General features: G+C 71.4%; 2 protein-coding genes across 8 annotated transcripts in view; one reads left to right on the forward strand and one right to left on the reverse strand.

The window, feature by feature from the left end:
- Positions 1 to 920: 920 nt before the first annotated feature.
- Positions 921 to 9369, reverse strand: RHOG (ras homolog family member G). The gene is made up of 2 exons (XM_074933351.1): positions 9269 to 9369; positions 921 to 2210 (listed from the first exon to the last, which is right to left on the reverse strand). The coding sequence occupies exon 2, from the start codon at positions 2148 to 2150 to the stop codon at positions 1575 to 1577; it is 576 nt and encodes a 191-aa protein (XP_074789452.1). The 5' UTR covers positions 2151 to 2210; positions 9269 to 9369; the 3' UTR covers positions 921 to 1574.
- A 2474-nt stretch (positions 9370 to 11843) lies between these two features.
- Positions 11844 to 13462, forward strand: part of STIM1 (stromal interaction molecule 1) — a 101125-nt gene continuing 99506 nt past the window's right edge. For all 7 annotated transcript variants that reach the window (XR_012634621.1, XM_074919896.1, XM_074919925.1 and 4 more), the window contains exons 1-2: positions 11844 to 11853; positions 12225 to 12479. Coding sequence is in view for 6 of the 7 variants with exons in the window: in XM_074919896.1 (XP_074775997.1) it covers positions 12371 to 12479 (109 nt within the window). In the remaining variant the exon portion in view is untranslated. The remainder of the gene's footprint in view (positions 11854 to 12224; positions 12480 to 13462) is intronic.

Genomic DNA, 13462 nt, shown 5'->3' on the forward strand with positions numbered 1-13462 from the left:
GGGGAGCAGGAGCCAGGACGGGGCCGTGGCTCAGGGTCTGGCGCACGGGGGTCCCCTGGGTCCAAGGGGGGGGCCCCCACTTCACAGGGCACCACGGCCATGGGAGGGGGGACAGGGACGGGCCGTGGCCGTGGCCACCCTGCCTGGCGGCCCCCTCGCCCACGCCGGCCCCCCGCAGCCCCCCCGGAGTGGCAGCTGTGAACAAAGGCGGCTTGTGGCGGCGCCGGGTCTCTGCCCCTCCCGCAGGAAGGGCCCCGGGGCCGGACAAGGGGCCCGTGTCCGCGGGGGCAGCGGGGACCCCGCCAGGCCCCGCCGGATCCGGCCGCCGGGCAGCACGGGCCAGTAGCCACGGGGGCTGGCGAGGAGGTGGCCAAGCAGTCGGGGCTGCTGCTGTCGCCATCGCCAGCCTCGGCACTTGGCCACAGAGCCCAGCGTCCCCTGGGCCACCGCAGCCCCTGGGCTACCACAGGCCCTTGGCCACCGCAGCCACTGGCCACCACAGGCCCTTGGCCACCGCAGCCCCCAGGCGTGGGGACACCAGGGCTCTGGCCACTGCCTGCAGCCCCAGAGCGGGGCAGGGCAGAGCTGGGGCCGGGGGGGCTGGGGGGGCTCCCAGGGAGGGTCCCTCACTCCGGCAGCCCCCTGTGCCCGCCCCTGCCACATCTCCATGTCCCCAGGGCCACCTCCTGCGATGGCCCCAAGGCCCCAGCACTGGCCCCAGCGTGGCCAGGGGTCAGGGCTGGACATAGCAGGGACAACCCCCCCCCGGGGTCCCCCCCACGGGACAGAGACCCCCCCGCAGGCAGTGGCGCTGCCACGAGCACCCTCAGCTCAGCCCTGGCGGGGCGAGGGGCACCCGTGTGTCCCCCCCCGGGCGGCTGCGGGGTGTCCCCGTAGAGCACAGGAGACCGAGCCTGGGCAAGTCTCTTTATTTAAGAAGCAACTCGGGGCGGGGGGGCGGCCGGTTACAGGCGAGTCCCCCCGCCCCGCGCAGCCCCGGCCCGCTCGCTCGCCCCGGGGAGCTGCCGCGCGGGGCTGGGGTCACCCCAAACAACCACCCCGGAGACCCCCCGGCACAGCCGCCAGCGCCCCACAGCAGGTCGGGGCTGTGCCAGAGGGGTGCTCAGAGGGGGCTGAGGGACCCCCCCTCTGGTGCAGGGGTCCCCATGGCGGGGCTCGGGGTGGGGGTGCCAGGTCCCCGTGGGGGGCTTGGGGCAGGAGCGGGGGTTCGGCCGCCCCGGGCATCCCCTTGTCGGGACGCCTCGCTCTGCGCCGGGGCCGGGGGGGCGTCACCCCAAAAGCAAAACGCTGACAGCCAGGACCGGGGGGGTCCTGCGGGGCTCGGGTGGGGAGGGGGGGTCCCCGTGGGGCTGGGGGAGCCCCGCGACCCCCGGGGCGGACGGCCAGTTAGTGCAAACGAGGTCTGTATTATTAAAGCTGGTGGCTTCGGGCTGGCGGCCCGGCCCGGGGCGGGGGGCAGCGAGGTCTGGGGGGCGCCGAGGCGGGTTGGGGGGTTCTGGCGGCACCGGGGGGGCGGGAGCAGGATCGTCTCTGGCCGGTGGCCGGCAGCCCCGTCACAAGAGGACACAGGGCTTCTTGGGCTTGGCCGGGACGGGGTTGAGCACGGCCCTGACGGCCTCGGTGAAGACATCCTTGATGCCCTCCTGGTTGAGCGCCGAGCACTCCAGGTACTTGACGGCGCGGATCTGCTTGGAGAGGCTGACGCCCTGCTGGGTGGTGATGGGCGCCTGGTTCTGCTCCTTGAGCCGCTTCATGGTCTCGGGGTTGTTTCTCAGATCCTTCTTGGTGCCGACGAGGAGGATGGGCACGCTGGGGCAGTGGTGGCAGACCTCGGGGTACCACTTGTGCTTGACGTTCTCGTAGGAGGGCGGGCTGGCGATGGAGAAGCAGATGATGAAGACGTTGGTCTGGGGGTAGGAAAGCGTCCGCAGGCGGTCGTACTCCTCCTGGCCGGCCGTGTCCCACAGGTTTAAGTTAATAGTCCTGCCGTCCACCGTGTTCTGGGCGCTGTAGTTGTCGAACACGGTGGGGATGTACTCCTTGGGGAAGGCGTTGGTGGTGTAGCAGATGAGCAGGCAGGTCTTCCCCACCGCCCCGTCGCCCACCACCACGCACTTGATGCTCTGCATCCCCGCGGCTCGGCTCGGCTCGGCTCGGCTCGGCGGCCCCACGCGGGTCCCTTCAGCAGCCTGCGGGGAGGAGGGGGACAGGCTCAGCGCAGGGGGACGATGCGCCGGGGCTGGGGTCACCGCTGTTCCCCCCCCGCAACGCTCGGACACCCCAAGGCCGGAGGGTGCGGAGGGGCAGGTCATGCTCGGTTCACCCTCCACCCCATGGCCCGGCGGGGGCTTCCCGGCCAGGCACGGCCCCCCCAGCACACAGACTCCCCCGACGGGAAACGCACCTCCTGACCCAGGAGTGCCACCGCGGCTGGCGTGCACGGGGACTGCCAGGCTGCTGCAGCGCCCTGTGCCGGGCCACATCATGTCATGCCATGCTCTGTCATGTTGTGCCGTGCCATGCTGTGCCACGCCATTCCCTGTCATGCCATGCCATGCCATGTCATGCTCTGCCATGTCATGTTGTGCTATGTCATGTCATGCCATGCTGTGCCATGACATGCTCTGTCATGTCATGTTTTGCCATGCCATTCCCTGTCGTGCCGTGCCATGTTGTACCGCGCCATGCCATACCACGCCATGCCGTGCCACACCGCGCCATGCCGTGCCATGTTGTACCACGTCGTGCCATGTTGTACCGCGCCATGCCATACCGCGCCGTGCCGTGCCATACCGCGCCATGCCATGCCATGTTGTACCACGCCGTGCCATACCGTGCCGTGCCGTGCCATACCGCGCCGTGCCGTGCCATGTTGTACCACGCCGTGCCATACCGCGCCGTGCCGTGCCATGGCACCAGCCTGGTACAAGATTGAGCGCAGGCAGCACACAGCCAGGGGCAGATTTGGGCTGTGGGAGCGTGGGGGTTCCCCCCTACACCCCATCCCCGGTGCCGCACACACCGAGCGGGGCTGGTGCCGGCCCCGGCGGGGCAGAGGCCGGGCTGGTGCCACGGCCGCTCTGGCAGCCGCGTTGCTCCCCGCGGCCGGCGCGTTTCCCCGTTTGCCTTCCGCGGGTCCCCTCTGCGATTGCCATCCAGGGCCGCATCCTGCCCCCCTTCCTGCTGCAGGCCGGGGCAGAGACCCCCGAGGCGCGGGGGCACCCCACGGTGCCGGGGCGGGAGGGTGCCCCCCGTGGGGCCGCACTGGGGCCAGCGGCCCCTTTCCCCGCCGGGCCCCCCCCACGGGCTGGGATTCATCACGGGGGCAGCAGCTCACGTGCCGCAGCCATGGGGAAACGGTGGGGAGCCCGGGGGTGCCACATCGGCCCCGAGCCCCGGGTTTGGGGGGACACACACCCCCTTCCCAGAGCCCCTCGCGGCGGGGGGGAGGGCGCAGGGGCCACGGCCCCCACCCTGAGCCCCTCCGGCCGGCCCCTGCCCCCTCGGATGGGGAAGTCGCTCTTCCTCTTCCCGCCCTGACACCGGCTTCCTGCCCATGGCGGGGCCGGCTGCGCCGTGACCCCCGCCCTGCCTGGCTCCCTGCCTGCACCCCCGGGTACAGGCAGGACGAGCCGGGGGGGCAGGGGGGGGCCCTGGCCCAAACTCTGCGGAAGCCGCCGCGCGGTGCCTCAGTTTCCCCATCACAAAAGTGTTTCAACGGCGCAGGGCGGGGGGGGTGGGGGGGTGTCCCCTGTGTCTTCAGCCTGTGAAGGAGGCGGCAGCCCCGGGGAGCAGCGGGGCCATGGCAGGCAGCCCCCCCACCCCCCCGGCAGCGCCTGCCCGCAGCAGGAAGCCACCGGGGCTGCTCGCACGGGGGGGTCACAAATAAACCCCCGGCTTCGGCCTCGATTTTCTGCCGGGTTGGGTCGCAAGCGCAGCCCGGAGGGTTTCACGGCAGCAGGCGGGTCCGGGGTGCCCCAGGGCCGGGGGGGTCAGCGATGGGGCGGCAGCAGGCAGCGGGATCTGGGGGGCTCGGAGCAGCGGCACGAGGCTGGGGGGGAAGGGGCGGGGGGCAGCAGGAGCGGGGTGATGGATCGAGCTCCCTCGGTGGCTGCGCGGGGCCACCTCCAGGGACGGGCAACTGCCACCCCGCTGCCCTGTGCCCACCGTCCAGCCACGGGGGGGGCCGCGGGGACCCGGCAGCACCAGGAGGGACCCCCCGGGGAGACCCCAGCGCCTCAGCCCCCCCCGGGGGTCCCTCGGCTCGGCTGCATCGTGCCCAAAACCCCGGGGGGGCCCGGCCGCCCGCTCACCCCCGGCCACCGGGACCCCCAGGCGGCCCCCGCGGCCCCTCCGCCCCGCAGCCGGGGTGTCTGTTCGCCCAGGACCTTGGGGGGGGACCCCAGGGCAGCCCCTGGGGTGGGACCAGCCGCCCCATCACACCACGGGGGGGGCCTGGCTGCGGCCCCCTGGCCCCGCTTGCTCCGAGCTGAGCCGATTTCAACCTGTTTCCCCCCCGCCGCTGTCGGTGAGGCCTGGGGGGGCACAGGCACCCCCCGCTCTCCCTCAGCCCCCCGGGGCAGTTGGCAGCGCTGCTGCAGGATATTTTTTGCCTTTTCTGACGAGATCAGGTTGAAGAAGAGACGGCAAAAATCAGAATTTTCCTGGAAAGCCATTTTGGTTCCTGTTTTAGATTTAAATTCTCTCCTCCCAAGCCAAGGGCCGTCAGGTCGCCGGGGCCAGCCGCTCCCCGGCCGAAATCAACCCCAACTGGGCTTTGCTTTGTGAGAAAAAAAACCCAAAGTTATTCCTAAATCCCAGCCTTTGGCTTTTTCTCAAGGTTATTTCTAAATCCCTGGGAAGCCGCCGTGTCCCCGGGGGACCCCGTAGGGCCAGGCAGGATGGGCACCGAGTGACACCTGGGGGGGGACCCGGCCGGGGGGTGCAAGATGCGAGAGATGGGGGGGGCAGGGAGGCGGAGGGGCCCCCAACAAGGCACGCAGCCCCCCTGGCACCCCCAGGCTCCTGCTGTCCCCACGGCCCCCAGGCACCCCAAGGTCCTCAGTGTCCCCATGGGCACCCCAAGGTCCCCGCTGTCCCCGTGGGCACCCCAAGGTTCCCACTGTCTCCGCAGGCACCCCAAGGCCACTGCTGTCCCCGTGGGCACCCCAAGGTCCCCGGAGCTATTTGCATACCGGGCAGTCACCCCACAGCACACAGCAGGGCTTGGCAGAGGGTCCCCACTGTCCCCCAGGCTGGGGTCCCCCAGGCTGGCTGGTGATGTGACACCGGGGGATCCCCCCGGGCAGGGGGTCCCGGGTGCCAGCCAGGGTCCCCCAGCTGAGGTGGGGGTGGGAGGGGTCCTGCCGCAGCCCCAGACCCCAGGTCAGAGGGGTGTGGGGGCGCTTTGCTGCCCCGAGAGGCTGCCGGGGGCACCCCAGGGGGTGCCGGGGACACCCCGTGGGCAGAGCCGACGCTGTCTGCAAATACCGGGGGGAAGGACACGGGCGGGAGGAGCCCCGGGACACGGTCGGCCACAGGGTGGGCAGGAGTCAGCCCCGGGGGGGGCACGGGGAAGCCGCCGTGAGCAGAAACGGGGTGCAGGGATGAAGCTCCCCATCCCTCGGGGAGCGGGGTGGCCCCTGAGCCGCGGCCCCGTGACCGTCCCACCACGGGGCACGGAGGGCAGCGGTCACACCGAGCTCCAACCCCGCACCCCCAAACCGGCCGTGGGGCCACGGGCACCCCGGGGTGAGCCGGCACCCAGCGGGCACCCCCCCGGCCCCCGGGCTGAGTCAGCAGGGCCGGGCCCGGGGCGCAAGTGGAAACGCTCGGTGCCCCCCGGAACGCCACCGCGACGGGGACACCGAGGAAAGGGGGGGGTGCTGCGGGGGCCACCCCAGCCACGACGGGGATGGGGGTTGCATGGTGGCATCCCTGCGGTACCTGCTGCCTGCACCGCTGCCTGCTCTCTGCCTGCACCGCTGCCTGCACCACTGCCTGCACTGCTGCCTGCTCTCTGCCTGCACCGCTGCCTGCACTGCTGCCTGCTCTCTGCCTGCTCTCTGCCTGCACTGCTGCCTGCACCGCTGCCTGCTCTCTGCCTGCTCCGTGCCTGCTGCCTGCACTGCTGCCTGCCTGCCCCTCTGCCTGCACCGCTGCCTGCTCTCTGCCTGCTCTCTGCCTGCTCCGTGCCTGCTGCCTGCACCGCTGCCTGCCTGCACCTCTGCCTGCACCGCTGCCTGCACTGCTGCCTGCTCCCTGCCTGCTGCCTGCACAAGGCCGGCTCTGTTCTCCCAGGCCGGCAGCACCCTTAACCCCTCCTGGGCCCTCCAGAGATGTTGGGGCGCGGGCACCCTCGGGGGGCTGGGGACCACCGGAGGCACCTGCCCCTTCCCAGCCCCCCAGGAGGGGAACGGGAGGAGGAAGAGGAAGAGTCAGGGCGCGGGGGGGACCCCACAGAGCCTGGCCCCGGGCTCAGCACCCCCCACCCCAGCGGGACCCTGGCTGCTGGGGCGCTCGGCTGGGATTCGGGGTGCTGGGGAGCGGGTGCGGGAGGGCGAGGGGGGCTGCGGGTGATGCACCGTGACCTGCCCCCCCCCCCCCCCCCCGCCATCACCACCCCCCAGGACGGGAAAAGCGACTCATCTCTTCTTCAGCAGAAAAGGGAAGCAAAACCCGCTGCCATCGCACAGCCGGGGCATCCCCCCGCCGGGTTTTTCCACTGGGGGGGGGGGAGCAGAGCAGCACCCCCTCACCACCACGGGGTCCCCCCCGCCCCACTGCCGGCCTGCCCGACCCCCAAACTGCCCCCAGCAAACCCAAGCGTGGGGGTGTGGGCTGGCGCGGCGTGTCCTGCCCCCCAAACCGTGCACCCCGCCTCGCACCCTCAACCCCACATCCTGCACCCCAGCACCCCGAACCCCACACCCACAGCGTGTCTGTCCCGGGCAGACGGACGAGCCCAGACCGACGTGGGGCCGCGGGGGGTGGGGGGGGGGGTCAGCCACCATCATCACCGGGGTCGCTCCTGCTCTGGGGGGAGAGCGGCCCAGCGCGGCCCCCCCGGCGCTGCCGCCGGCTCAGCAAAGAGGAAACTAATAAAATCTATAAATACCGAGGAGGGACCCCGTGGGAGCGGGGCGGGGGCGGTTTTTGCACCGGCGCGGCCGAACCGGGGTCCCCGCTCCGCGGGACGAGTCCCGGGGTGCCGCCGGGACCCCCAGCTCTGCCCCGGGGCCCTGCGGCCGCGGCTAAAATAACTTCCACGCTGAGTCGCGGGATTTCGATTTCCCTCATTTTCCAGCTGCAGGCTCCTCGTCGTGACTAATTTCCTCATTTTATTTCCCCCCCCGGGGCCGGTGAGCCCCGCCGCCGCGTCCCGCTGTGCTGAGCCGGGGCCAGCACTGGCCAAGGCTACTCCTGGTCAGACCCAGCTGCCCGCAGCGGGGGGTCCTGGGACGGACAGAGGGATGGTGGACGGACGGACGGACGGACGGGGCCAGGCCGTGCTCCAGGGCCTCGGGGTGAGCTCGCAGCCCGGCACGGCTCACGGTGTGGAGCACACCAGTAGCGGCCCAGTTTGGGCCAGTTTGGCACCTCTCGACGCTACAGTCAAACCAAAGCCCCGGGCGTGGCCGCCCGACGTCCCCACGTGCCACCGCCGGCGCTCCGGCAGCTTCTCCTTCCGCCCAGAGCGACCCCAGCCCGCGCCCCCCCCCGGCCCACGGCCACGACGTCCCCCCCGGCACTCGGGGACCCCCGGGGGTCCCCGCCCTGCACCGAGAGGTGGCACAAGCCGAGTCGGGAGCTGGTGTCTGGGCGAGGCACAGCGCATCCCCCGCGCCCCCAGCACCCCCCGGGGCCCCACGCCGAGACGGGGCTGGGGGGTCCCTGGGGGGGTCCCTGCAGCCTCTCCACAGTGACCCCAAGCCCTGGCACAGTCGGGGTCTGCGGCACAAACTCACCTTCCGCCCGCCCGGGGGGGCCGGGGTGCAGGCAGACACGGCCCCGTCACAGGGCAGCGCGGCACCCCGTGTCCCCCTGTCCCCCCGCACCTCCCAGCGCCGCGTGTGTGACAGGGCTGCGTGTGCGACAGGGCTGAGTGTGTGACAGGGCTGCGTGTGTAACGGGGCTGCGTGTGCGACAGGGCTGAGTGTGCGACAGGGCTGCGTGTGTGACGGGGCTGCGTGTGTGACAGGGCTGAGTGTGCAACGGGGCTGCGTGTGTGACAGGGCTGCGTGTGCGACAGGGCTGAGTGTGCAACGGGGCTGCGTGTGTGACAGGGCTGCGTGTGCGCACACCGTGGGGCCCGACATGTGTGGCAGCGTGTGGCAGCGACACGCATGTGGCAGTGACGTGCGGTGCAGTGTGTGTGTGCAGGTGTGTTTGTGTGCAGTGAGTGCCGTGTGTGTGTGCACTCTGTGTGTGTAGTGTGTGCAGTGTGTGTGTTCAGTGTGTGTGCAGTGTGTGTGTGCAGTGTGTGTGTGCAGTGTCACGCTGCTCAGTGAGTGCAGTGTGTGTGCAGTGTGTGTGTGCGGTGTGTGTGTGTGGTGTGTGTGTGCAGTGTGTGTGCATTGTGTGTGCAGTGTGTGTGCAGTGTGTGTGTGGTGTGTGTGTGTGCGGTGTGTGTGTGTAGTGTGTGTGTGGTGTGTGTGTGTAGTGTGTGTGTGCAGTGTGTGTGCAGTGTGTGTGCAGTGCACACACGGGGTGTTGCAGTGGGACATGCGGCAGGTGCAGTGCACACGGGGTGCACTGGAACGGGCAGTGCAGTGGGTGCAGGGGGTGCAGGGGGTGCGGTGGGTGCGGTGGGTGCAGGGGGTGCAGGGGGTGCGGTGGGCAGTGCAGGGGGTGCAGGGGGTGCAGGGGGTGCGGTGGGCAGTGCAGGGGGTGCAGGGGGCAGTGTGGTGCCCCCTGGCCTGCAGTGCAGCCCCTGCAGCGCCAGGCGCGGCGGGGCGGGGGGTGCAGTGCCGGGGGTGCAGGGGGGTGCAGGGGGGGTGCAGCGGCCCCCGGCCCGGCTCTGTCCCCGCCGTCCCGGGAGCCGCCGGTCCCGCTGCCGGCTCCGCTCCGGGGCTGGGGCAGAGCCCCGGCCCCCCGTTACCCCCGTCCCGTTACCCCCGTCCCGTTACCCCCGTCCCGTTACCCCCCGCGCCGCCCCGGGCGGGTCCCGCTCCCACCGCCCCCACCCGGCCCCGGGACCCCCCGGCAGCGGGACCCTCCCCGGTTCCCCCCCGCGCCCCGCACTCACCCCGGGACATGGCGCGGCGGCTCCGGGCGGCGGGAGCGGGGCCGGAGCGGCGGCAGCAGCAGCAGGAGGAGGAGGAGGAGGAGGAGGAGGAGGGGGAAGTCTGCGGCCGCCTCCTCTCGCCGCCCCGGGCGGTCCCGCGGAGAAACTTCCCTCCGCCGCCCCGGCCCCCGCCCCGCCGCTTCCTTCCGTCGGGACGGTGACTGGGGGGGCTCCCGGGGGGGAGCGGGGGCCGGCTGGGGGGCACCGGACCCGCCCCGTCCCGTGTCCCCCCCCCCCCGGGGCAGAGCCCCCCAGCCCGGCCTTATCCTGCTGGCTCAGGGCCCGAGGAGCCGCCGGTGCCCCCCGAGGGCCGCGTCCCCCAGGCTGGGGGGGCCCCGCAAGGGCCGGGTGCCCCCAGCAGCACCCACAGCCCGGGGGGGCCCCGGCTGCCGGCCCCGGGGCATCTCGGAGCCGCGGGGGGTCTGCGGGCACGGGACCCCGGATCGCACCCCCCATCACCACGGAGGATCGGGGCTGGGACGCGACCGGGAACCTTCTGCCTGGAGTCGGTCTGGCAGCTGCCTGCACCGCGGGGCGCTGCCTGCACCCACCGCGGCCGTCCCGGGCACCCACCGCATCCATCCCGGGCACCCGCCACATCCATCCCGGGCATCCGCCGCGGCCATCCCAGGCACCCACCACATCCATCCCGGGCACCCGCCGCGGCCGTCCCGGGCACCCGCCACATCCATCCCGGGCACCCGCCACATCCATCCCGGGCACCCGCTGCAGCCATCCCGGGCACCCGCCGCAGCCAGGCGTCCCCACGCGGTGCCGGTCCTGGAGCCTGGTGCCCCCCATCCACATCTCAGGGAGGTGGCACAGGACAGCGGGACACTGGGACACCAGGACATGGGGACACCAGGATACTGGGACACCAGGACACTGGGACAGTGGGATGCTGAAACGCTGGGAGACCAGGACATGGGTACACCGGGATGCTGGGACAGTGGGACACCATGACACGGGGACACCAGGACACTGGGAAACCAGGACACAGGGGCACTGGGACATTGGGACGCCAGGACACTGGGACACCAGGACACTGGGACACTGCCCAGCTGACAGGCGCCTGTTCCAGCGGCAGCGGGGCCGGGGCAGGTCGGGGTTTTGCTTCCAGGCCGGCGGCTGTGGAGCAGTTCTGGGGCCGGATCCGATCCCTGCAGGGAGCTTCGCTTTCAGCTCCGGGAAAAGGACAGGTGAAACCTCAATCCCAGAGCTTCCCGTCCCCGCGGCGGGCTGGCGGGCTCCGGGCGCTGGTGGCCGTGGGCCCCAATGGTGCTGAGGGCACCGGTCCAGCGCTGGCGAGCGGTGATGGCGCCGGGAGCGGGCGGCTCCGTCGGGGTGCTGCAGCTCCCAGCGGCTGGCGAAGCACCGACACGGAGCTGGGAGGAAGGATCCAAGCTGGGGGACCTGGGCAGGCTGGAGAGGGGGGACCCTCTGAACCTCAGGGAGGGCAACAAGGCCGAGGGCAAGGTCCTGCCCAGGGGTCGGGGCAACCCCAGGCACAAACCCAGGCTGGGCCAGGAGGGGCTGGAGAGCAGCCCCAAGGAGAAGGACTTGGGGGCTGGGGGTGGAAACTGCCTGTGAGGCAGCCCCGTGCGCTGGCAGCCCAGAAAGGCCCCGTGTGCTGGGCTGCACCCAGAGCAGGGGGGGCACAGGGCCGGGGGGGGATTCTCCCCTCTGCTCCGCTCTGGGAGACCCCCCTGCAGGGCTGGGTCCAGCTCGGGGGCACCAACAGCAGAAGGACACGGACCTGCTCCAGCGGGGCCAGAGGAGCCACGGAGATGCTGGGGGGGCTGGAGCCCCCCTGTGAGGACAGGCTGGGAGAGTTGGGGGGTTCAGCTGGAGAAGAGAAGGCTCCGGGGAGACCTTAGAGCGGCCCCCCAGGGCTGAAAGGGGCTGCAGGAACGGGGGGGGACTCGTCATCAGGGGATAGGACGAAGGAGAAGCGGTTTAAACTGACAGAGGGGAGATTTAGATGAGATCTGAGGCAGAAATTGTTCCCTGTGAGGGGGGTGAGGCCCTGGCACAGGCTGCCCAGAGAAGCTGTGGCTGCCCCCTCCCTGGAAGGGTTCAAGGCCAGGTTGGACGGGGCTTTGGGCAACCTGGGCTGGTGGAAGGTGGCCCTGCCCGGGGCAGGGGGTGGCACTGGAGGGGCTCTGAGGTCCCTTCCAGCCCAAACCGTTCTGTTCTGTGAAAGCCCTCCCCGGGGCTGGAGGCGCGCCCCGCCGCCGAGGTCACCCATCCAGGCCCCGCACGCCGCCGGCCCTGCTTAGCTTCCGCGCCGCGCCACCGGCCCGCGCCCAGCCCGGGCACCCAGCGCCGCGTCCGCCAGGGGGCGCTGCGGCTCAGCGGCGCGCGCGCGGGGCCGGCGGAGGCGGGAGGGGCGGGGCGAGCAAGCGGGGGGGCGGGGCGTGTCCAGATGCCCGCCTCTGATTGGGCGGCAGTCGGCACGGGGCGGCCCCGCCCCGCGGAGGGTCTCACACGGCGGCGATTGGCTCCGCCCCCTGTCACTGAGCGTGCGGCGGCGGCGCCAGGGCCCGGTGCGCAGCGGGGCGCGTGCTGGGAGAGACCACCGGGGGGGGGGAGTCCCGGGAGAGACCGGGGCGGGGGGAGTCCCGGGATGGAGCTCGGGGCGGGGGCAGGAGCGGGCCGCGGAGAGGCGGAGGGGGTCGGGGCGGAGCGGGCTGTCCCCGGGGGGCCGTTGCTGGGGGGCGGCGGGGGGCAGGGCTGTCCCGGGAAGCGCCCACGGCTGAGGAGCGGGGGGGCGGCAGGGCTCTCCCGGGAGAGACCACTGCCGCGGGGGGGCGGGGGGCACACCCCGGGGCGAGTTCCGGGGGCGAGCGCAGGGCCGGTGGTAGGTGCCCGGCCCGGCCTGGGCGGGACTCCCGGAATATAACCGTGGGTCCCTCAGGTGGGGGACGGCCGCAGCCCCGCAGCGCGCAGCCCCTGCCCGCCCGGGGGTCCGGCGGAGCCGAGGTGAGCGGCCGGGCCCAGCGCCGGGGTCGATGCCGAGGAGGAGCTGACAGCGGCGGGGGAAGCGGCGAGGCAGACGCGGAAATGGATTTACGGTCGGGAGTGGCCGTGTGGGTCCTGTGCGGCTTCCTCCTGCAGCAGGGCCGGGGGGAGCGGCCCCCCGGCTCCCACCTGGACGAGACCGCCATCGCAGGTGAGACCCCCTGCCCCAGGCCCTCGGGCCCTCCCCCACAGGCCGCCTTCCCGCCGGCGCCGCGAGCCGCGGGGATCGCTCGATCCCCGCCGGTGGATCCGGGCCAGCGGCCGTTCCCGGCGTTGGAGCCTCCAGCCCCGGCGGCTTCAGGCCGGTTCCTCGGCCGGGGGGCTGCGAGCCGGCCCCGGCTCCGTTTTGAGGCTTTACTGCTCGGTTTCTTGGATAAAAGCTGCTGCTAATCGCGTCCCGGCCCTGGTTCGGAAACCCGCGGCGCTCAGGGCAAGGGTCGAAGGACCAAAAATAATCCGTGTTTATTTTTGCAACGGACTCCAGCTATTTGCTAATGAGAGTGTTTTTGCAATGAGTTTTGGATCGTGGCTCGGTGTATTCAGTAAATGCCAGTGTTTAATTTTTTTTTTTTTTAAGGACATTCCCAGCCCGGCCGGGGAGGCAGCAGGCCAGGGGCGAGGGGTCCGCAGGCTTGTGTCAGCCTGGCTCGCCTCCTGCCCTCGCCTGCTCCCGGGCTGAGCCTCTCCCACCTCTCACCCCTGATAGAGGAGAGGTAGCAAAGACCTAAAAGCCAGCTCTTTCGTTTTCCTCCTCATTTCCCACCCCCCTGCCCCAAAAGCCAGCAGCCTGGCAAAAAAAAAAAATGAAAAGAGAAGCCCGAGCCCTTCTGGTCTCGAGTGGATTCTTTCCCCCGGGAGCCAGGCTTTAGTGAAAGCACGCTGCTGCCGGAGCCAGCCTCGGCGGAGGGCTGGGGCTTGGTGTCATCCCCGTGGGCACTGGTGTCTGCTGTGTGTCCTTGTGACAGTCCCTGAGGTCAGAGCAGGGAGCCCGCTCCATAAAACGTGCTTTTAATTGTCGGTGGCGAAACAGAAATCCTCAGCTCTGCGCCTTTTCCTTGCGGCAGCGCTGAGTTCTTGCGCGGTAACAAAAAAAAAAAAAAAACAAAAAACAAACAAAACCAAAAAACCCAACCC

The sequence above is a fragment of the Athene noctua genome, chromosome 1 (assembly GCF_965140245.1).
Source record: "Athene noctua chromosome 1, bAthNoc1.hap1.1, whole genome shotgun sequence".
Taxonomy (NCBI): domain Eukaryota; kingdom Metazoa; phylum Chordata; class Aves; order Strigiformes; family Strigidae; genus Athene; species Athene noctua.